This window comes from Dendrobates tinctorius, unplaced genomic scaffold (genome assembly GCF_039654945.1).
Source record: "Dendrobates tinctorius isolate UK_male_01 unplaced genomic scaffold, ASM3965494v1 ptg000017l, whole genome shotgun sequence".
NCBI classification, from domain to species: domain Eukaryota; kingdom Metazoa; phylum Chordata; class Amphibia; order Anura; family Dendrobatidae; genus Dendrobates; species Dendrobates tinctorius.
Genome location: NW_027361685.1, coordinates 12,221,627 through 12,247,102, shown reverse-complemented (window position 1 = coordinate 12,247,102; position 25,476 = coordinate 12,221,627). Strand labels below are relative to the sequence as shown.

The 25,476-nt window shown below is 44.6% G+C and overlaps 1 protein-coding gene across 1 annotated transcript; it reads right to left on the bottom strand.

Annotated features, from left to right (window-relative positions):
• Positions 1–8,086: 8,086 nt before the first annotated feature.
• On the bottom strand, positions 8,087–24,584 carry LOC141082443 (uncharacterized). The gene is made up of 3 exons (XM_073566384.1): positions 24,423–24,584; positions 16,496–16,586; positions 8,087–9,077 (listed from the first exon to the last, which is right to left on the bottom strand). The coding sequence occupies exons 1-3, from the start codon at positions 24,582–24,584 to the stop codon at positions 8,140–8,142; spliced, it is 1,191 nt and encodes a 396-aa protein (XP_073422485.1). The 3' UTR covers positions 8,087–8,139.
• Positions 24,585–25,476: the final 892 nt, after the last annotated feature.

Sequence of the window (25,476 nt, the reverse complement as noted above, 5' to 3'; positions counted from 1 at the left end):
GGGGCCCATCATACACTGGAGCATCATATACGGGGCCCATTATACACTGGAGCATCATATGGGGCCCATTTTATATGGAGCATTATACAGTATAGGCCCATCATACACTGGAGCATCATCCATGGGGGTCCAGCATATACTGAAGCATTATGTGGAGCTCATCATATACTGTATGGAACATTATATGGGATAAATTATTTATGGAGCAATATATGGGGATCATTATTCTGTATAGTGCACTATGTGGTGGCAATAATACTGTATGGTGGAATATACTGTCCAGTTTTTGAGATATTGTAGAATTTAAAATAGATACCACTCATGTAATGTAAGAAGTGAACTATTTGTCATTGTACTATACCTATATTTCTCTGCCGTATCGGAGCATCATGAATTGTGGTATGTGTTAAAGGGGCCCACTGGGACTTTTTGGCCTGGGGCCCACGAAAACCTGGAGCCAGCCCTGCCCCCCCACAACTTTAGCCAAATAACCCCCAGTTTTTTTTTAAACACAAACTTTATTTCAAATTTTCATAAACAATGCACCGTTTCATATATTAAAACGTATTTCCAATAAACAGACAATAACTTAGCCTATCCTCCTCCCATCCAACCCTCCCTTAAGCTAACCCTAGTCATCGTACATTTTCGGTAACCCCCCCTCGCAACTTCGCACACACTATATGCCTAGACCACTTGGAAAACACAGATTACAATCACCACCTCTGTGATATAGCACCACGTGTTTTATCCCCCCGTCCCAACCCGGACCTTACACCTCACCTTCATTAATCACCTTCAATTTCCCCAAAGTGCCATGGATATCTTCCAATATATACCATTCTGTATACTTAAAGGGAGTTACTATTTTCCTTATTTCCTCTTCACCGCACTGTTGTACTATGAAATTCCTCCATTTTTTGAAAAATTTACCCGTCAGGCCCTCCTTATTCCTTTCCGCCTCCAGCTGTTCGATTCTGAGTAATGATTTAATCTGCCTCAACGCCTCTTCCTCTGACGGCACACTTCCTTCAAGCCATTTGGACAATAAAGCCCTTTTGCCTATGATAGCCACTCCATGGAACAATTTTGGTAATTTGGGCCTCTGGTCCCCCCCTCCTGCTATTATTTGCCCCTTGTTCCTATAATGGAAGATCCACAGCAATGGATCCAGTTCGACTTCCACACTCCCCACTTTTTGTATAAATGTTTGCAATCTTTTCCAGAATTTCTGGCTCTCTGGGCATTGCCAGATCCCATGAAACAGGTCCGTTTTTGACCATTTACATTTGGGACATTGGATCACTCTGTTTATCTGTTGTGTATTTGGGATGTTAAAACCATAGATTGCTCTATGCATCAACCGAAATTGTGTATCCCTCCACCCTTCATTAATCACCTCCTTCCTCATCGTCATCCACCCCTGCAATATCTTGTCCCCTACTTCGACGTCCTCTAATTGTCTTGCCCATGCTCTCCAGATTTGTTCTGGGCATATTGGAATCAAAACCTCCCTCATAGCTTTATATAAAGCTGAAATAGTGTTCTCATGTCGATCTTTCATAATAATTCGGTCCATGTCATTCGTCACCTGTTCCATACTAACATCCCTCAATTGTAACATTAACCCTTTTTCTATCTGTTTGTATTGAAGGATTTGGAATGTGGATAGCCCATATTTTGTCACGATTTCCTGGTATGTCAGCCATCTATTTTCCGTTTCATGTAATAGATCCGTCACCCCTTCTATCCCCTTATTCCTCCATTCTGAAAATAATTTATTGTCCCTTCCCGCTGGGAAATCTGGGAATTTCCATATATTGAGATGTTTGGAGATTCTCCAGGACAAACCGAATTTTTTCCTCACTGCTTTCCAAGCCATCACCGTATCTCTACATACCAGTGAGTGTTTGATTTTCTTCGGTATGTTAGCCAATGACGTGTGAAGTAATGCCCCTAAATTCCAGGGTTTACAAAACTCACTCTCTAAACGTATGTCTGAGTGCCCGTTTGTCTTCCTTAACCAGTCTATGGCGTGTCTCATCAGGCATGCCAAGTTATACCCTCTAATATTTGGCATTTTGATGCCTCCTTTTTCCAAAGATTGCATTAATTTTTCCGTTTTGATTCTTGGTCTTTTCCCCCTCCACAAGAATGTCGAGAATGCTTTATTCAGTCTATTTATGTCTGTATGCTTCAATAACATGGGGATTGTCTGCATTGGGTAGAGTAACTTTGGAAAACTCATCATCTTCAAAAGATGATTTCTACCTAGCAATGATAGCTGTAGCCCTTCCCACATCCTTAGTTCCCGTTCTATTTTCTTTATCAAAGGTTTGTAGTTCAATTCGTATATCGACGCTGTTGTACGTCCCATCTGTATTCCCAAATATTTAAGGTGAGACCGTGCTATCGGTATCCCAGAGATGCCATCTCTTGTTCCATCGGCAACCATCAATTGCATCTTTTGCTCACACAGAAACAAAATTTCACACTTTGCTCTGTTCAATTTAAAGCCTGATAAGCCCCCAAACTCCTCTATCTGTTTTATCACTTTTGGGAGATCCCTCTGAGGGTTGTTCATAAATAGTATGATATCATCCGCAAATAGGGCTGAACACAATTGTTCCTTCCCGACCCTAATACCTTCGAAACAATCTCCTTCATTTAACAGTCTAGACAATGTCTCAATGGCCAGATTAAACAGGAGGGGTGACAGTGGACATCCCTGTCTAGTCCCCTTGCTCAATGGGAAAGATCTTGACAGGAACCCGGGCGTCGCCACCCTCGCCTGAGGATTCGCATACAATACCCCTATGAATGTACGAAAGGCTCCCCTTATCCCCATGTTATCTAGTACCGTCTCCAGCCATGTCCACCCCACGCTATCAAACGCTTTTTCAGCATCAAGTGTGACCATGGCTGGACACTCCTCCTTTCAAAGATCCCTATGTCTAATGGCATCCATTACCAGCATAGCCCTCCGCACATTCGTCACCGCTGCCCTCCCCTTAACGAACCCCGATTGTGCCGGTGATATTAAATTTGGTAGTATCTCCGCCAATCTATTGGCCATCAATTTGGCCAAGATTTTGAGATCTTGGTTTATTAATGAGATTGGCCTATAGTTTGCTGGGTTGTCTAGATTTCTGTCCCCCTTGGGTATCAATTTTATGTACGCAGTGTTAAGGTGTCCCGAAATTCCACCTCCTCTCATTATTTTGTTATACATTCTAGTCAGGATCGGTGCTACCTGCTCTCTCATTACTTTATAAAATTCCCCATTAAACCCGTCAGGTCCCGGTGCCTTGTGTACGTTCAGATCTCCTATTGCCGTCTGTACTTCTTCTAATGTTATTTCTGCATTCAATCTAGACAGCTCTTCCGTATTAATTTGCGTGAGTTTTATGTTTTTCAACCAGTCATTTTCCCTGCCAACCGTCTCTTCCCCCTTACTATATAATTTTGCATAGTAATCCCCCAGAATCTCAGTAATCTCTTGTGGGCTTGTCGATTTGCTCCAGTCAGGTCTAGTCATGTTAGTTATCAAAGTCATTGGTCGTCGACCTTTTGCCAGATTGGCCAATAGTCTCCCTGCCTTATTGCCAAATTTGTGTAAATCAACTTCCTGTTGTGATCGTATCAGATCCTCCCTTTTCCCCGCCCAAGATTGAAATTCCTGTCTTGCTGCTTTCCACTCCTCTTTTGCCTCTTGTGTCTTGTTTTCTAGATACCATGTGTACTTCTCTCTGAGGGCCTCACTTGCAGCCTGGTATTGTTTGTGGGTATGTTTCCTAAGTTTAGCTACATGTCCCATCAATCTTCCCCTTAATACTGTTTTTGCTGCTTCCCAAAACAACATTATATCCGCCTCATGTTCACTATTGGTTCTGCTATAGTCTTCCCACCATTCGTTCAGTGTTTTGGCAAATTCCTTGTCTCTAAGTAGAAACGACGGAAACCTCCACAAGTAGTCCGTCCCCCTCAGTGTTGTATCAGTGATTTCTAGAAGCACAGGGCTGTGTCCGATATCACCATATCTCCAATAGCCACATCCCTTACCTTATGCATCAGAAATTGGTCTACCAAAATGTAATCAATCCTGGACCACGCTTCGTGTGGATGCGAGTAGTGAGAATATTCCCGGTCATTTGGGTGAAGCATTCTCCAACTATCTTTTAAATTTGTGTCCTCCAAAAGCTTGACCATTAATCCTTTTACCTCCCTGATTGGTCTGCCGTCGTCTCTACTATATCTCTTATCTTCCCCCCTTGAAACCACTGCATTTAAGTCCCCTCCGACTATCCGTTTGAGTTCTGTGTCTTTTCCCAATTCAGTAGTGATAAAGTTAAAAAATGAAGTTTGTTCATTGTTAGGGGCGTATATGTTATATATATATCAAACTCTCCCTGTGGACTGGTAAGCTTAATGTGAATATACCTCCCTTCTTCATCATTGATCTGAGACACTATCGTGTGATTAAAATTTTTGTTAATTAGAATCATCACCCCTGCCTTTCGTCCCAGGGAGCCTGACCCAACTACTTTTCCCACCCATAGTTTCTGCATACGGAAGAAATCCCCCTGGGGTAGGTGTGTCTCCTGTAGTAATGCTATATCGACTTTCAGTCTTTTGAGTTGCCTCAATATCATCATGCGTTTATGTGGTGACTTCAGTCCTTTCACATTCCATGTCACTATTCTAACCATTGTCCCAATTTCTCAAGTATTTCACGTCGACATGTGGTCTTTCATATGTGTGGTGTTGTGACCCCTCCAAGCGTTCGGTGCGCCTATAACGTTGCTTTCCCTGAACCCATCTGCTCATCCTAAATCTATTATCAACTAACAACCCCTCAACTGTCCCCCCCTTTACAGTCAATCGTCTCTTCACTTCCATTTTTTCTGTGATGCTCCTGGCTCCGCAACTCCCTCTCAGCTCACTGATTAGTAATTACCCATAGCCTATCCCCCATTCTTCTGCTCCCCACTATATCAAGGCAAGGCCTTCTTGGTCAATAATCTTGTCAACATACAATACCCCTTCCCTCCTTTCCCATACACCTTGTTTGGTGCCTCTGAACCCAATCTCCCTCTCCTTCCTAACGATATGGTCCTCCCAGCACCCAATAGAGAGATTTGGAAGAGAATCCCGGACCCCCATGAACGCCAAAGCTCCTCTACCCCCCAGAGTATGCAGGATCCCAGGATCCATAGAGACCAAAGAGGAGGGGAGAATCAAAGAGAAGATGTAAGAAAAGGAAAAAAAAAATGTCCACCTCTACTTTCCGTCATTCCCCCCCCCCATAGGTCCCCCAGTTCGGTCCAAAATGATATATCTTCTCCTTAGAGTCTCTCTCAAGGCGCTCCCCTGCCCCGGTCTCCAGATTTGCGTGGCGGCGATCTTCTTTCCTTGGGATTCCTCATATGGAGCTCCTTCCCCTCCTCTCTCCTCTCCCTCCATTCGTTCCGGCCCTCTTCTCGAACCTCCTCCTCACTTTCCCCGCATCGACCACCCCTCCTCCCCGAAGATTCTCTTGTCTGGTCACTTTCCTCCGCCTCCTCCATCCATCTCCCCGCCTCTTTCAAGTCCTTTGTCACAAAAAAGGATCCATCTTGTCTTGTCACTCTCAGTAGGGCAGGGTAGAGCAACTGGAACTTTATACTTTTGCGGTACAGTGTAGTGCAGATCTTGCTGAAGGTCTTCCTTTTCCGGGTGACCTCTGCCGAATAGTCTCCAAATATCAATACTTTATGTCCTTGTAAAAACAATGGGATCCTCCTTCCTCTAAATGCTGGCAGCAACTCTTCTTTGTCCTTATATTCCAGGTATTTTATTATGACTTGGTGCGGTCTGGCTGTTCCAGTCGCCCCCGCATTGTCTTCCTTCCCGCTCGTTCTCCACATGCCTGGATTCTCTCTTACAGGTCCCACTCTGTGCACTCTTTCCACTCTGCAATTATGTGTCAGACCCAGCACCTTGGGGAGCTCTATTTCACAAATGTTATCCAATTGTCGCATGCTTATAGATTCCGGCAGCCCCACCAGCCTTAAATTGCTTCTCCTGGATCGGTTTTCCAAATCCTCCAGTTTGTCTTTTATAGCCTGGGAGCCCTCCGACATCTCCTTCAACTGCTCCTTTAATGTTATCACCTCGTCCTCTGCAGCTGATATTCTTTGTTCCGCCTCTGCCATCCTGGTTCCCTGCTGTGTGACCTGTTCTTTAATGGAGGATAGCGCAGCCCCCACCATAGCCTCCAGGGACTCTTTTATCCTGTCTGCCAGGTGCGTTGCCACTGCCCCAGCCAAACGGTCATAGTCTATCTGCATGTGTTATCTGGCTGCGCTGCTGGGCTGCCGACTTTTCGTTCTGCCTCTCCCCTTCCTCCTCCACCAGGCTCTGCTCACCTTCCTGCAGACCGCTGTATCCCGCGTCTGCCGCCATTTTATGGTCCCATGCTGTGTGGTCTCCCTCTGCAGCTCCTTGCTTTAAGTGCTTGCCGCCACTCCGGAGAAGGTACCGCTCCATATACCGATATCTCCTGCTCCCTGCCTCTCGCTTTCCACTGTCTCTCGCGGCCGTGGGGTGTTCTGTGTCGGTCTTTGTAGCTGAGGATTGCACGGAGCTCTGTCTCCTGCGTCCTCACATCAGAGCGCCGGAACCGGAAGTCCAACCCCCAGTTTTTAATGGGTAACTATTATTATAAAGTAAATTAAAGTTGACAAGCTTAAGTAATAAGAATTGATGGCGTTGGTATTGCAATGGGCATTTTAGTTGTGTTTACAGTCCTCCACTCCCAGCCGACTTTTCTTCCCCATTGACTTGCACTGGGTTTCGTGTTTCAGTCGGACCTTCGACTTTTCCCGATATTCGGCCGATTTCGTTCGACTCGACTTTTGAGAAAGTCGGGTGACCCGAAAAAAGGTTATGTCGCTCATCTCTACTCCCAAGACCTCCTTCTCTCCTCCACACTTATTCGCTCCTCACCCAACCGCCTCCAAAACTTCTCCCGAATTGTCCCCATCCTCTGGAATTCTTTGCCCCAACACGTCCAGCTATCAACCACACTCGGATCCTTCAGACGGAACCTGAAAACCCATCTCTTCAGGAAAGCCTACAGCCTGCAATGATCCCCGCTGCCCCCTCACCACTACTGAAGCTACCACCTCACCATCACTGGAGCTGCTGCAACCCCCCCAACCTACTGTCGCCTTCCCCATCCTGTAGAATGTAAGCCCGAAAGGGCAGGGTCCTCTCCCCTCTATATCAGTCTGTGATTGTTTGTTTACTGTAAGTGATATCTGTAATTTGTATGTAACCTCTTCTCATGTACAGCACCATGGAATCAATGGTGCTATATAAATAAATACTAATAATAAAAATAATAATATTGCACTCATTTCTTGACAGACCGCAGCACGGCCATTAGTTAGAAGCTGCTAATGATCTTTGGAGCAGGTAAGTTTTCCCTGAGTGGTACATATTGGGCCGTCTGAAGACTGAGTTTAGTCTAGGACAATTTGTCTGCACTACTAATTAACAGCAGTTCCAATACCAAACTAAGGCAGTCCCTATAGGAGAAAACACAAGAATTATACTGTATTGTCACATACTATCTATTCCTGACACTGGAGGGGCTTATAAACTTACCAAGTATATAGTTTGAGGTCTGGGATCTGCCAATATGTGGCTAGTTTTCTGGCTGTTTCGGATAACATGATACGTGATTTTAGGGTTTTCTTCATCTAGTCCCGCTTGAATATAAGTCAATATTAAATAGTCTCCTGATGAGTCGCCTTTGGTGAGGATGAAACCCGTAGAAAAGAGAGGCTTGGAGAGTGAGTGTGCATATGTCACCTCACCCTATATACTGAGATGTGGGATATTTGTTTTTTCTATTAGTAACCTTCTGACTAACCTTCAGGGGGTGAATTATGGGTATAGATTTACATTTGGAAGTAATAAAGTTTAATTTTATCCTTTTGTCAGCAAACATGAGGAATAACAAGAGATAATCCCTTTAAGAAGATCCAGGTTTGGTTAAAGCGATTCCAACATTCTGAACAAAAAAGGGTTCTCCCATATGTGACATCGCTGATGTTTATTAACAGTTGATTTCCAAGTAAAATATTTACCACATTAAGAAAATAAAAAAGGCTTCTCCCCTGTGTGACTGCTCTGATGGCGATCAAGAAGCGCTTTCTGGCTAAAACATTTCCCACATTCTGAACATGAAAAAGGCTTCTCCCCTGTGTGAGTTCTCTGGTGTCTAACAAGATTCCCTTTATGGATAAAACATTTCCCACATTCTGAACATGAAAAAGGCTTCTCCCCTGTGTGAGTCCTCTGGTGCCTAACCAATGTTGAGTTACGATTAAAACATTTCAAACATTCTAAACATGAAAAAGGCTTCTCCCCTGTGTGAATTCTCTGGTGAACAACAAGGTCTGATTTCTGTTTAAAACATTTCCTACATTCTGAACATGAAAAAGGCTTCTCCCCTGTGTGAATTCTCTGGTGACTATCAAGCTCTGATTTCTGTTTAAAACATTTCCTACATTCTGAACATGAAAAAGGCTTTTCCCCTGTGTGAATTCTCTGGTGAACAACAAGGTCTGATTTCTGATTAAAATATTTCTCACACTCTGAACAGGAAAAAGGCTTCTCCCCTGTGTGAGTCCCCTGGTGCCTAACCAATTTTGAGTTACGATTAAAACATTTCCCACATTCTGAACAGGAAAAAGGCTTCTCCCCTGTGTGAATTCTCTGGTGGTATACAAAATGTGATTTAGATGTAAAATATTTCCCACATTCTGAACAGGAAAATGACTGATTTGCGTTAGGAGCAGTTTGTTTTTTAATGCCTCTTTTGTGACTTTGGTTTTCCTTAGTAGTCAGTAATGAATCAGAAGATGGGACCTGTTTCATAGGATCAGATGACAGATCTTTGCTGTGAATGGATGATGATATATCTGGAGTAATAGCAATCACTTCATTTGTATCTTGTAGGATATTAAGATCATCAGATTTAAAAACTGAAGATGTCAGCTGTCCCTCTGATCTCCTGGTACAGTCATCTGCTAACATAATAAAATAGTACTTTTTAATAAAATATCCTTGAGTTTTATATTTTTGAACATTTCTACTTCACTTGATATTTTTATGGACAGTTTATGTAACAAAAACTTAAATTTACAAAACAATGACAGTTCACAGTCTAATAGAAAACCTTGTTGGATGAGCCAGTAGTGTGTGGTGTTCAACTGTTGGTTCATTCTGCCTCCCAAATATCGAATAAAAAGAAACCAATCAATGTTATGTAGGCGAAAATAATACCAATTCTCATCTCACAAAAAACAAGTCCCCACTCAGGTCCATCATCTGTCAATGGAAAAACAGAGGTTCCCACACTATTAGTGGCTCAAAGGCTGTTGAAAAGCAACAAGGTTTCCATAAACCAATCCAGTGAAATCCGCTCTCACTTCGGAGTCTTGCAGTGTGCGCAAACAATATTTAGGATCCCTGTATTTAGTAATATTATAGTGAGAAGAACCCACTTAATTTGCGGTGTCTCCTGGAGCACAATCTGGGCACTATGTGCTGGGTAAGAAAATGGCAAATGTGTAATTTTCACTCTCCAACATCCACTGCGTGTTAATTTCCGGAAAGTGGCTGTGGAGTCAAAATATTCACTCCTCCTAAGGATTATAACCCTCAGTGAATTAATTTATAAAATGGAATCACTTTATGGGGATTTCTACTATTCTGGTTTCTGTCATTTAGTTATATTAGGGCTTCTGCATATGGTGTGTCCAATCTCATCTGGGATCTGTTCCTGCTGTCCAGCTGGAGTAATCTGCTCCCTACTTCAGCCAATTGGAAAGTACCACACCCTACTAAAGTGCAAGGCACATGGCCGGAATCTGCCAGATACAGCGCTGTTCTCCTCTGGTTCAGTCCTCTGTGCTCAGCTTGCGGCTTGTGTATTTGTTTCCTGTTGTGACAGTGGCCCGTTTACTGACTACTCTTGTGTCTTCTGATTCTGTATTCTGTCCTTCTGGTTCTGACCCAGCTACCTGACTATTCTTACCATCTAACACCACAGAATAGCAGGTAACACCATGGTCCAAGCCTAGGGGTCCCAGTGTAAGTCCAGATCCTTGTAATTGTGTTAAAGGGCGATGAGCAAGGCAATCCTTGGGATATGGAGAGTAGAGAAGATAGAGCCAAGCATGTTCATGGGGGACATCTTTTGAGCTGCCAGGTGACCATGAACAGAGCTCCCAATACATTGTGTCTGTAAACTATTCCAGCTAGATCTGCATTCAAATAGCTAAATATATATAACAAAAATGGGGCGCACCAACTGTACCAATCACAAATATATAAATGAAGGTTTAGGTGCAGCAACAGTGGAATAATAAACATGAGAAGAGAAGAAAAAGAACCACTGCAAATAGCGCACACTGAACCAGTACAAAAACAATGTTTTATTGATGCAGCAATACAATTAAAAACATAATAAAAACATATGAAGCATCCCACAATATATAACAGTGAAGTATGGCATATCACACTTATAGATTATGCTGTAATAACCTGTATATCAACCATGTGGTCCAACCTCACTGCAATAAATCACAACAACCACCCCATAAACCTGCTCATGGAGACCAAGGGCCCTAATATTGCACAATCACTGCATGAAATAATTCCATTCATGTGTCCCTAAATATTCACTGGTTAGGGCACACAGGCCATAATAAGCCAACAGCAATATGGCCAATGCCCACAATCCAATATTCAATTGTACCACACAAAAATTACTCCAGAGCAACCAATGATAAGGTCGCAGTGAAAATACAGCTATAACCGAGTGGGTGCTACACCCAGGATCATACCCCACGCGTATCGCCGCAACCCATGCGGCTTCATCAGGGGAGCTAAATAGCTAAATGGCGCTCCTTCCCTTCTGAAGACTTCCATGTGCCCAGACATTAGTGTACAATTGTATGTAGGGTATAGTGCGAAGCTGGAAAATAATTTGTAAGATTCATTTGTTTTCTATTATCCTTTGTGAAGAATTCCAAACTTATCACCACATAAAGTGACACACGTCAGATATTAATAATGGGGCCTGATTAGGAACTACTGAAATGATCAACCTCAACAGTCTTCATCAGTAATAAATGAGCAGCTAGTGGTGAAACCTCTCTGGGGTAATTAGAGTATGGGGCTCGGTGACGTCACAATCTATACTATCGTAAGGTCCAATATTTCTGTCAGATGAGTTTCAAGAAGAAATATTCGGCATTTAAAGAGAACTGTGTATAAGGCCGGGTTCACACGTCCTGATATTTCCGGTACCGGAGATGTCCATGTGTGTAATACTTGTGGTACATGTGTGACAACTGTGTGCAGCATCAGTACCACATGGACGGTCGGAAGGGAAGAAGCGCTACAGTAAGCGCTGTTCACCGGCGGCAGGTGCTGAAGACGCTCTCATCATTCTCCTCTGCTCTGTCGGCAGGGAGAATGATGAGAGTTATATTAAAGTCAGAATGATGACAGCAGGTGGCGGCTTTTGGGACTATTACTCCCATCAACCTACACCTGCTGCTAAGAACAGTGACAGCAGGAGCGGATGATGGGAGTATTCCTCACATTTAAAAAACTGCATGGGGTCCCCCCATTTTTGACAACAAACCTTGCTAAAGCTGACAACTGGGGGATGGTATTCTCAGGCTTGTTAGGGGCCAGCCTAAAAATAACAGCCCGCAGCTGCCCAGAAAAGGCACATCTATTGGAAGAATGTCTCAAGTGGGGTACCACAGGGCTCTGTCCTGGGCCCTGTATTGTTCAACATCTTTATCAACGATTTAGATGAAGGAATTGAGGGTAAACTGATTAAATTTGCTGATGACACAAAGCTAGGAGGGATAGCTAATACTAGAGAAGAGAGAGAGAGGATTCAAAAAGATTTAAATAAACTGGAGAAGTGGGCAGTAACTAACAGAATGGTTTTTAACAGGGAGAAATGCAAAGTACTACATCTGGGCAATAAAAATGAAAAAAGCATATATAGAATGGGAGGAATAGGGCTAAGTGACAGCACATGTGAAAAAGACTTGGGTATACTAATAGATCACAGACTGAATATGAGTCAACAGTGTGATGCAGCAGCAAAAAAGGCAAATGCAGTTCTAGGATGTATTAACAGAAGTATACAGTCTAGATCACGTGAAGTCATTATTTCCCTCTACTCCTCTTTGGTCAGACCTCATCTGGAATATTGTGTCCAGTTTTGGGCACCACATTTTAAAAAAGACATCAACAAACTGGAGCAAGTTCAGAAAAGAGCGACCAGAATGGTGACCGGTCTGCAAACCCTGTCTTATGAGGAAAGGTTGCAGGATTTGGGAATGTTTAGTTTGCAAAAGAGAAGACTGAGAGGAGACTTAATAGCTGTCTACAAATATCTAAAGGGCTGTCACATTGTAGAAGGATCAACTTTATTCTCATTTGCACAAGGAAAGACTAGAAGCAATGGGATGAAACTGAATGGGAGGAGACACAGATTAGATATTAGAAAAAACTTTTTGACAGTTAGAGTGATCAATGAGTGGAACAGGCTGCCACGAGAAGTGGTGAGTTCTCCTTCAATGGAAGTCTTCAAACAGAGGCTGGACAGACATCTGACTGGGATGATTTAGCGAATCCTGCTTTGAGCAGGGGGTTGGACCAGATGGCCCAGGAGGTCCCTTCCAACTCTACGATTCTATGATTCTATGATTAGATGCGCCAAATCTGGTGCTTTGCTCGGCTCTTCCCACTTTCCCTGTAGTGGTGGCAAGTGGAGTTCATATTTGTGGGGTTGATGTCACCCTTGTATTGTCTGGTGACATCAAGTCCACGGCTTAGTAATGGAGAGGTGTCTATAAGACACCTATCCATTATTAATACTATAGTTATATGGTAAAGACACAGCCAGAATAAAGTCTTATATTAGAAATAAAACAAAACACAGTTTTCATTTTTTATTTAACAATAACACAGAGAATTAGCTTGAACTGTGCTGACCTCATCACTGGCTAATTCCCACAGTCCTGAGGTCACTGCGGTTCAGCCTGGCTGGAAACCTCGATGATGTCACTTCTGGTTAATGATGTTGCGCTTGCAGCAGCTCATTCACCAGTGGTTCTCTGCCTGCATGGTCGCATCGTGGCACCGTCCAGGTTGAAAACGAATTATCCCCCAGACATGGATTACGGCGTGGGACAGAGCGACAGACAGATATGGTATAGTGTTGTTTTATTTTATTATTATTACAGGAGTACGAGGTCTTCGGTGGAAATAGGCGTTAGGTGAGTATAACGGTGTTTGTTATTTTTAAATAAAAAGGAAAACTGTTTAGTTTTATTTCTAATAAAAGGCTTTATTCTGGCTGTGTCTTTATTTTCCGTGTAACCAGGGCCGGACTGGGAGTGAAATTCAGCCCTGGCATTTGTAAGACCACAGGCCCACGTCTTGTACCCTCTGTAATCTTGCTCTCTAGATCGTCTAATACAGGTCCGCGGCCTACAATCACAACGTTTAGTGTTGTGATCTGCAGGGCTGACAGCCACTGAATTATGGCCACTTTAGATGAGCCGATAATCATGAAATGTGGGATTGTAAGAGCGCGGCTTCCTGATTATCGGCTCATTTCAATAGGTCAGTAATCACCTGATGGAAGGAAAAATGATTATTAGTCACGGCTTAACAATCCAGGTTCTTGGTGGCACATTGCTCGGGGTAAACAGGACATGCTCTCCTGAGAACAGGACATGCTACGTGCACAGAACATATTACCAGTCGCTGTGTGCACAGAGAAGTGCGTCCTCCTGTGTGAACAGGCCGTAGAGGACACTGACTGATGTGTATATGGCTGGTCGGTGGTCGTGGACATGCTGGAGCACAGGAATGACAGGAAAGTCTCAGTCAGACGGCCGTTTCTCACGTCCATGTTCTCTCTGTGGTTTTCATTAGTTCTCTTCCATTATAGTCTATGGTGCTGCTCACAGGCTCATGTTTTTGCAGACTGTGTCTCCCCAATAAAAATCAGAGACATTTTCGTTTTTTATTGTTGTCACAGACACAATCCCCTCCACAAGTCTCTGAACCTGCGCCGATCACAGGCCCCACATAGATCGCCCCAGTGCACACTCTGCGCGGATTAACACTGTAATGTATAGGAGAAGATTTTCATTCATTTAGTTTTTCATACGTGAAAATCACTAAAGTTCCCGTCTGGGGGCCGCACCCATCACCGGCCCATGTGTAGTGACTCATTAACCAGTTTATCGCTGCCTTGCCTTCCTTATAGAAGCGGCAGAGACTGGACAGATGGCTTTCATGCTGGGATGCCTGTATTTTGTGGCTGCAGAACCAAGGTAAGGGGATGTGCACACATCTTTGTCAGGCGGATTGAAGAAGCGCCACAAACCTGCCGCTAAACATGAACTTAGTGCACGGCAATGGAAAACCACATTGCTGTACCCGCTCCGTCTGATACGTCTTTTATCTGCTTCAGTGCTTGGAAACTGAGGCCATTAATACAAGTAGCACATTCTGTCACCTGCAACTATAATAGAAACTATCGAGAAAAGACACCGGTGGCACAAAAGACATGGCGCCTTCAGGTAAAAGACCGGAGACACTTTCCTGAAGCAGCTCTGCCCCCTGAAACAAAGCTGTGTGCACATACCCTAGATACAAACACTAGGCTACAGCACCCTGCAAACGCTGAGTACAAGAATCATTCTAAGGCCGGGGTCACACTAGGGTGTGTGATGCGAGAAACAACACCCAGCACTGCCACCGGCACTCGGACCGGAGCGTGCGGCTACATGGATTTCTAAGGGCCAATGCAGACGGCCATATATATCCTCTGATCTGAGAGAATCGGCCAATTATACTGTACAGCTGACACTTGGATCAGGATCTGACCCGAGTGTCAGCACAGTGTGGTCCGATTGTCTAGGATGAGAGATTCAGAGAACACTGAGGAAAAGATGGAGAACAAACTCTTCTCCATTGTGTCATCGGAGTGCAGTCCAATGTTTTCCACGCACTCATTGTATTGCATTACTGAGCGTGATCGGAATATCATACGTTAACAATATATAACATATAACGTATGTTCCAACCCCATGGATAGAGACAAACACCTCGGTCGCCTCAGAAAGTCCTTTTTGAGTCAGGGCTACCATCCAAGAACAATAGAAAACCAAATTACAAGAGCCACCAGAATGTCAAGGAATCACCTGCCACATTACAAAGCTAAAGATGTAAATAACCGGGAGCCTCTAGTGGTCACCTACAACCCAAATCTGGAGGTGCTAAGGGGAGTGGCACGGAAATTACAACCTTTACTACAAAAAGATGCCCGATTACAATCCATGTTTCCAGACCCCCCACTACTGTGTTTTAGGCAGCCCCCTAATCTAAGAAGCATCATTGTCAGAAGCTCCCTGTCCTCTCCAACAGCTGCAGGGACCTTTCCTTGCAACCAGAAAAAATGTAAAACCTGTCCATTTATAATGACCACGGACAAGCTAAAGATCCCAACTCACATCAGGACTACAAGATCCCAGGTACTCTCAGCTGCATCACATCTAATGGGGTGTACTTAATTATTTGTACTAAATGTCCATCTGGGGGGTCTGTATGTGGGGAGACTGGGCAAACACTGAGAACAAGGATGAATTCTCATTGCCACACAATAAGAGAAAAAAGAAGGGATCTACCTGTGGCAAAACATTTTTGTATCCCCGGTCATAGCATGATGGACCTTAAATTACTTGTATTAAAAGGTAACTTCAACTCTCAGAGAGACAGGAGGGTCTGGGAGTATAAATTTATGACAACTTTTGACACACTCAGTGCAGGAATGAATGTGTCGCTTGGATTTATGTCTTTTTACATCAATTAAGGAATTTGCTCTTCAGACCTTCTGTGGTCATCACACAACACAGAACCAGACCCCAATCAGAGGGCAATAAAACCTTCACACTCCTAATCTATAAACTGTTCCAATATTTATGACAATTCTGCTAAATGTTACTTGTCTTATCTGTTGCATTATTTTTGTGCTGTTTTGTGTATAAATATGTGATTTTTCAGATGTTGCATTAGTCTAGCCTGATGAAGAGACCTGAGGAGTCTCGAAAGCTTGCAATGTGCTACCACCTTTTCAGTTAGCCATTAAAAGGTATCAACCACTGAGGACTCTCAATTCTAAATATTCTTTTATCTACTGGCTAACACGGTACAAAGATATATATCATTCCTGTATCAAAGTCATTTGAACAGTTTTGGGTGGAGGAGAATGTTGTGATCTAGAGGCAAAATGGTGATCATGGTAATACGGCCGGACTACACCACCGATAAAGCAGCCACAGCCGGTGACTGAGAGGAATCTGTGACTTCTCTGCATTCAGTGGTCACTACTCACCTGGGTAGTTATATGTGGGAATCTCCTCTTTACACCACTCATCATCTCTCACATATGTCTCTGTAGTATTAATATGGGTCAGATCTTCACCCTGAAACAAATATTGTAAAAGTCACCGACAGATGGAGAAGTCCCATCTATGATCAGCTCTAATCCTGCCATCTCCAACGTTCTCATTACACAAGTATAAAACATATAATACTGGTGGATAAAACAAGACTGAGCACAAGACCTTCACAGCCGTCTACACATCATAGGGGAGATCTCCTGACACCTTCTCTCCATCTACCTGATGATCCTGAGGAGCACTGGGATCTTCTTGGTTACAGTCCTGTGGAGGAAGAGGACGGGGACATCTCTCTGGTGTTGTCCTCTTACTGGATAGATCTGGAGGAAACACATACAGGGACTGAATTCATTCTCTACATACAGATAATTATAGGCCGTGTGTATTTAGTCCTGTCTATTACCTGGTGATGTGAGGGGCTGGGGAACCTCCATTATGACGTTCTTGTACAGATCTCTGTGTCCTTCTAAATACTCCCACTCCTCCATGGAGAAATAGACAGCGACATCCTGACACCTTATAGGAACCTGACACATACAATGATACCGTCATCCCCCCGATCCCTTCATAGTGTTACTGTATAATGTCCCAGCATTCCCAGCAGTGTCACCTCTCCAGTCAGCAGCTCAATCATCTTGTAGGTGAGTTCTAGGATCTTCTGGTCATTGATGTCCTCATGGATCAGGGGGTGAGGTGGAGGCCCCGTGATTGGGCTCAGGGGTCTTCCCCATCCCTCAGACACAGGGTCCTGACAGCGATCACTAGAGGTCTTCTTCACCACTGTGTAATCCTGGTTATGGAGAGACACATTAATAAATCTCACTCTAGACATTTCCAGAGTCCTCACCTCTCCAGTTCTGTCCATCTGTTATTCCCATAGATAAGAATGATGTAATGTGACGTCATCAGAATCTCTCACCTCTCCAGTGAGACGGAAGAGGATCTCTAGGGTGAGGTGTAACATCCTCTCCGCCATCTTGTCTCTGTCCATATCCATCCTTGATGGGGAAATCAGGAAAATTCTCTTCTGTAGAAGATCTTCCCTGAGAGGATCCGATATTGTAGAGACCTGAATGAGAAGAAGATAATCCGATGTAACATAAGAATCCTGTGTAATAATACAATTACTGGAGATAATAAGGGAAACATATGAGGAGATTTATTATCTTACAGGGTTTAGTTTTCTCCCCTGACATCTACTAATAAAACCTATATATTTAGGCCACAGACAACAAGCAGTTTCCTCCTCGGAGTCGGCAGCTGAACACGTTCCTCATAGACTCATCTTCCATAACGCTAATTCTCGTCTCATTACCGACACTGGAATCGGCATTAGCAATACTGCAGGAGATATTCATTACACGCGACATGAGAAATAACTCCTTCATGGTGAGGACGACATCTTCATCTTCTACTGCGGCTCTAGAGACAGATGTGGCCAGAGTAGGTCACTGCCTCCATCCCCACCGGCCGTCTATATGAAGGTTTCCCGTCTTCCCCGCACTGGAATCTTCTCTCCCGTTAGATCTCAGCTCTGAGTCACACACAGAAGTTTGAGGCTTTTCTGGAAGAACAGGACAGGAGAGATCTGAGGCCGATGTCTCCATGTACAGGGTTTCCCCTCGGGATAAGAGGCTTTTCTATCCCTTTCCCCCAATTAGAGGGGACACCTGTGGATATCGGGGACTTTACCGGCTGCAGTCCTGGGGGGATTTACTCGGTAACGTGGACGTTGGACAAACGTCACCATCAATTACCATCAGAGTGAAGGAACATCGCTCCTCTATTCAGCTCTATGGATCCAGGATGAAATCCACTGCGGCCCCTGCAAGAAAAGAGCGAAGTCTGGTGAGACCCCCCAAGGCCTGAGATTTCTAGAGCTGCTCTGTGCACACAGGACCTGTGATGAGGTCACAGGAGAGGCGGAGTCAGGGGTCACATGATCAGGGGCCTCAGTGTGGGCAGGACTCTGCTGTGCTGGTTGTCATGGTGCTGGATGAGGGGAAGTTTATGTGTGGGGTCAGGAGGGGTTTACAGGGTAGATGTAGCAGGGCCGCGTGTGTACGAGGTGTACGGAGCGGAGCCGTGTGTGTACGAGGTGTACGGAGCGGAGCCGCGTGTGTACGAGGTGTACGGAGCGGAGCCGTATGTGTACGAGGTGTACGGAGCGGAGCCGTGTGTGTACGAGGTGTACGGAGCGGAGCCGTGTGTGTACGAGGTGTACGAGGTGTACGGAGCGGAGCCGTGTGTGTACAAGGTGTACGGAGCGGAGCCGTGTGTGTACGAGGTGTATGGAGCGGAGCCGAGTGTGTACAAGGTGTACGGAGCAGAGCCGAGTGTGTACGAGGTGTACGGAGCGGAGCCCTGTGTGTACGAGGTGTATGGAGCGGAGCCGTGTGTGTACGAGATGTACGGAGCGGAGCCGTGTGTGTACGAGGTGTACGGAGCAGAGCCGTGTGTGTACGAGGTGTACGGAGTGGAGCCGTGTGTACGAGGTATACGGAGCAGAGCCGAGTGTGTACGAGGTGTATGGAGCAGAGCCGTGTGTGTATGAGGTGTACGGAGCGGAGCCCTGTGTGTACGAGGTGTACGGAGCGGAGCCGTGTGTGTACAAGGTGTACGGAGCGGAGCGGCGTGTGTTCGAGGTGTACGGAGCGGAGCCGAGTGTGTACGAGGTGTACGGAGCGGAGCTAAGTGTGTACGAGGTGTACGGAGCGGAGCCGTGTGTGTACGAGGTGTACGGAGCGGAGCCCTGTGTGTACGAGGTGTACGGAGCGGAGCCCTGTGTGTACGAGGTGTACGGAGCGGAGCCGTGTGTGTACGAGGTGTACGGAGCGGAGCCCTGTGTGTACGAGGTGTACGGAGCAGAGCCGTGTCTGTACGAGGTGTACGGAGCGGAGCCGTGTGTATACGAGGTGTACGGAGCGGAGCTAAGTGTGTACGAGGTGTACGGAGCGGAGCCGTGTGTGTACGAGGTGTACGGAGCGGAGCCCTGTGTGTACGAGGTGTACAGAGCGGAGCCCTGTGTGTACGAGGTGTACGGAGCGGAGCCCTGTGTGTACGATGTGTACGGAGCGGAGCCCTGTGTGTATGAGGTGTACGGAGCAGAGCCCTGTGTGTGAGGTGTACGGAGCGGAGCCCTGTGTGTACGAGGTGTACGGAGCGGAGCCAAGTGTGTACGAGGTGTACGGAGCGGAGCCGCGTGTGTACGAGGTGTACGGAGCGGAACCGTGTGTGTACGGGGTGTGCGGAGCGGAGCTGCCTGTATACGAGGTGTACGGAGCCGAGCCACGTGTGTACGAGGTGTACGGAGCGGAGCCGTGTGTGTACGAGGTGTACGGAGCAGAGCCGTGTGTGTACGAGGTGTACGGAGCGGAGCCGTGTGTGTACGAGGTGTGCGGAGCCGTGTGTGTACGGGGTGTGCGGAGCGGAGCTGCCTGTATACGAGGTGTACGGAGCGGAGCCGTGTGTGTACGGGGTGTGCGGAGTGGAGCTGCCTGTATATGAGGTGTACGGAGCCGAGCCGCGTGTGTACAAGGTGTACGGAGCGGAGCCATGTGTGTACGAGGTGTACGGAGCGGAGCCCTGTGTGTACGGGGTGTGCGGAGCGGAGATGCCTGTATACGAGGTGTACGGAGTGGAGCCGCGTGTACGGAGCGGAGCCATGTGTGTACGACCCCCACTTTCAGAATGGGAACTCTCACCCTGTCTTCTACCAGTGGTACTCCCAAGGTATAACATCTATTAAGCACTTAGTCCACCCCGAGGAATGACGGATATGCTAAAAAGGAAGAAAAAAATGTTTATAAAATGGAAAGAGGGAGGCATATCTAAAGAAGAATATAATGCGGTCTGCAGAACCTGCAGGGCACAAATCAGCTAAAGCTGAAAATGAATTGAGGCTTGCAAGAGATGTCAAAAGCAATAATAAAGGATTTTGGGGATATGTCAAAAGTAAAAGAAAAGTCAAAGATGCTATAGGATTTTTACAGGATGAAAATTATGAAATGGTAAGACAGGATGTTGAGAAGGCTGAACTTTTAAATTCCTATTTTGCATCTGTTTTCTCTCAGAAAGGAAATGTAACATCAACTGTTATTCACTGTCCTATTAAGGGAATAGAAGAATCCAGGATATCTATAAACAGAAAGATAGTGAGGAAACACTTAGCTAACCTAAATGAATTCAAGTCTCCAGGTCCAGATGAATTACACCCCAGAGTACTGAAGGAGATAGCAGAAGAAATTTTTGAACCCCTCTCCATAATCTTTGAAAATTCTTGGAGAACAGGAGAAGTGCCAGAAGACTGGAGAAGAGCAAATGTTGTTCCTATCTTCAAAAAGGGGAAGAAGGTGGACCCAAGCAACTATAGGCCTGTGAGTCTGACTTCTATACCAGGAAAGATCTTTGAACAAATTATTAAACAACATGTATGTCAATACCTGGATAAGAATGAAGTGATTAAACAGAGTCAGCATGGGTTTGTAACTAATAAGTCATGTCAGACTAACTTAATTTCCTTCTATGACGGTATCACTGATTGGGTGGATCAAGGAAATGCTGTAGATATAGTATATCTTGACTTCAGCAAAGCATTTGACAAAGTCTCTCATACAATCCTTATTGAAAAAATGACTAAGTATGGAATGGACAAGGCAACTGTTAGGTGGATTCATAACTGGCTTAGTGATCGAACCCAAAGAGTGGTCGTAAATGGCTGCACATCCAGTTGGAAGAATGTCTCAAGTGGGGTACCACAGGGCTCTGTCCTGGGCCCTGTATTGTTCAACGTCTTTATCAATGATTTAGATGAAGGAATTGAGGGTAAACTGATTAAATTTGCTGATGACACAAAGCTAGGAGGGATAGCTAATACTAGAGAAGAGAGAGAGAGGATTCAAAAAGATTTAAATAAACTGGAGAAGTGGGCAGCAACTAACACAATGGTTTTTAACAGGGAGAAATGCAAAGTACTACATCTGGGCAATAAAAATGAAAAAAGCATATATAGAATGGGAGGAATAGGGCTAAGTGACAGCACATGTGAAAAAGACTTGGGTATACTAATAGATCACAGACTGAATATGAGTCAACAGTGTGATGCAGCAGCAAAAAAGGCAAATGCAATTCTAGGATGTATTAACAGAAGCATACAGTCTAGATCACGTGAAGTCATTATTTCCCTCTATTCCTCTTTGGTCAGACCTCATCTGGAATACTGTGTCCAGTTTTGGGCACCACATTTTAAAAAAGACATCAACAAACTGGAGCAAGTTCAGAAAAGAGCGACCAGAATGGTGACCGGTCTGCAAACCCTGTCTTATGAGGAAAGGTTGCAGGATTTGGGAATGTTTAGTTTGCAAAAGAGAAGACTGAGAGGAGACTTAATAGCTGTCTACAAATATCTAAAGGGCTGTCACATTGTAGAAGGATCAACTTTATTCTCATTTGCACAAGGAAAGACTAGAAGCAATGGGAGGAAACTGAATGGGAGGAGACACAGATTAGATATTAGAAAAAACTTTTTGACAGTTAGAGTGATCAATGAGTGGAACAGGCTGCCACAAGAAGTGGTGAGTTCTCCTTCAATGGAAGTCTTCAAACAGAGGCTGGACAGACATCTGACTGGGATGATTTAGCGAATCCTGCTTTGAGCAGGGGGTTGGACCAGATGGCCCAGGAGGTCCCTTCCAACTCTACGATTCTATGATTCAATAGAGGAGCTGAAATGTAAATATCCCACTGCCATATTCCCTCCCTTCCAATACTTGCAAGGTAAAAGCTATGTAACAAAAGTGTTAGCACATCTTTCTGACTATGAATGGAGACCATCCGTGCTTAGATGGCTCACGAAATCTAATTCTCCATCTGGCCAAATAGCCACTAATTACAAATTCATCCATGCAGCTCTGGATTATGAACAATTCCAATTTCCAGTAACAAAATGGCAGACTGAAGACCCCATCATGTCCTGCGACACTATTCTGAAAGCTCTAGACCCAGCCTACACATTCCTCCTTCCAGCCCGTTTCCCAGAAATGAGATTGAAAATCTGTCACGGCTCTTACCTGACTCCACAAAAGGTCATAGAATGGGGTTGTGCACAACTTCTAAATGTTTTATATACCATTCCCCAGAAGCCAACCTGTTTCATTGCTTGTGGGCATGCCCCGTCATTAGACTATTTTGGGAAAGAGTACGGCAATACACCGCCACACATCTGACAAACTTTGCTCCTGATGAACCCTTATGGGCCATATTTGGATACCTAAAACCAGATAATTACACCTGTTCTCCAGGGGCCCGTAAACTTCTGCATTGGGTGGCGGCTGCCAGTACTAAGGCCATTTTACAGACATGGATCCACGACCATGCCCCTCCTTTCAATAAAACGAAAAAAGTGGTTTGGTACCATGTTAGCCAGTAGAAAAAAATATATAAAGTGCTCTCAGTGAGAGAAACAACATAAGAATCTTGTGGGTATGATACCTTTTAATGGCTAACAAATAATAGTGAATGTTGTTACAAAGCAAGCTTTCGGGACTGCTTATGTCCCTTCATCAGCCTGAAAGCTTGCTTTGTAACAACATTCACTATTATTTGTTAGCCATTAAAAGGTATCATACCCACAAGATTCCTATTTTGTTTCTCTCACTGAGAGCACTTTATATATTATTTTCCTCCTTTCAATATCTTTCTAGAGAAGCTGTCGTTCTTGCTTCAAATGGACTGGGTTGAGGCCTCTACATAAAGAGGGAAGGGTGCAGGCCTTTTTCAAAACTTGGGAAAGCATCATCTGTCCTCAGCCACAACGCATCCACAGCAATATTAAGATCTGTTCTCAGCCGACAGTCTGGTACCAGGAGCAACTACTACTGGGGGAGACACCTGTCCACTGATGTCTCTGGGTGAACCGCTGCGGATAGACACTTCGGGGTGTTTGGGGTGTACTTTGGTGACAGTGGGTCCTGAACTTAAGGTTAGACAGGTGCTGGATGTCTGATGGGTAAACATTATGCTTGTTTTTGACTTGCCCCCCCGCTTCCTTCTCCCTTTTTTCCCTTCCCCGGTTTTTCAGGTTTGTCTTGATCTATTGTTCTGTGTACCGATGCGATCTCTAATGAGGAGGTTTTGTTACATATGCCTCAAACATTATCTGCATGGATATATGTAGGAACATTTTTTTTCAATAAAAACAAAGTTAAAAAGACACAGCTGGATCCCAATGAAGGAGTAGAACCATCTCAAGGAGGATCACAGGGAAATGGACAGCATGGGACTTACATACGAGTGTCTGAGCAAAGGGTCTGAATACTTATGACCATGTGATATTTCAGTTTTTCTTTTTTAATAAATTAGCAAAAATTTCTACATTTCAGTCAAGATGAGGTGCAGAGTGTACATTAATGAGAAAAAAATGAACTTTTCTGAATTTACCAAATGGCTGCAATGAAACAAAGAGTGAAAAATGTAAAGGGGTCTAAATACTTTCCGTACCACTATATATGTAGGGTGTATTTAGGTCATTGAGTGTAAACCGGCAGTGAGCGTGGCCGCCATATCGCAATGTTAGGGTGCCAACCTTGGCGGGAAGGCGGGCTGAGTGATAGGCCGTAATATGGCTAGATAACTTCTCCTCTCTGTACCTCTGATATGATAAGCCCCCCTTTATAAAGTATTAGAATCGCTGTAAATAGGAGGGTCTCATTTTTAGCTATTTTTTCATCTTCCCACTCTTCCATTATCATGGCTCTAATGTGTTTGTTAGCTGGAAAGACTCTGTTTCTCTGGGTTCACAGCCCCTAAACATTTCATCCTGTATTGAGTGAGCCATTTGTGCTTCCTCAGTTTTCATTGTACTCGTTCTGTATCGTCGGATGAGAAATAATCTTTATTCCTTTCCTCTGGGAGAACCTGAGGCATTTCCTCTCCACCCTCCAGATATTGGTACCGATCATAAGAACGTTCATCTTTCTCTGATGATACTTCCGTTTCCCACCTGGCTCTCTTATGACGGGACATGACCTGTACTGTCTGAGGGAGAACTGGACTGGAAACTGTGCTTAGCGCGTCTTCCCTAATTATAGACCTCATGTCAGCCATGAATGAGGTCTGCTCCTTCTTTGGGATCTTTGTAATACATTCAGCACACAGCCGTTTCTTATGTGTCACAAGTAACTTAGCCAAGACACCTAACTATTTTGGCACAAAGGGTAATAAAAGGGATTTTTTCCTTGTAACTGTATAGCTTGCCCCAATATGGAGAGGAGATTGACATTTAGCTTGAGTAAATAAACCAATATATTTGGTTGAAGATCATTAGATCTACTGATCTTCAACCAAATATATTAGTCCACCTGACCTAATATAAGTGTTCTTTAATCTGTAACTGATGTAAGAACGAAACGTTTTGTTTACTACGATTGTGGACATTAAATTATTGTTTGATCACTTAAATTGGGTGCTCAGCCCATGAACTGGGGTGAACCCTGACATCACCGCACGAACACTACCAACGCCGGCCAAAAATTGCTGAGCAGTGGAGTGAATAAGCCGGAAGTTATTGAGCGGCCCCGGAAGTAGATATGGTTGGGATACAGGGAGATGGGACGACGCGTCGCTGGACCAGTAAGTATAATTATAATGTTTATTATTAATTTTATTCTTTGTTTTACAGCCCTCCCCATCCCATATCTATAAAGTCCAAGCTCGGGGTTCGGACACAAGTTCACGTCATCTCCGGCCCCGAGATCAAACTTTACAAAAAAACTCAGGAGAACCCACCGATATCGGTCATCAGGGGGTACGCCCATCACTACTGGTCACAATTAGAAAGTAAATGGATCCGGCAATTAAATCCCTTACATCCCAATGGTGTAAATGAAGTTCTCAGCTTCTCCCCTTTCCTATAGGG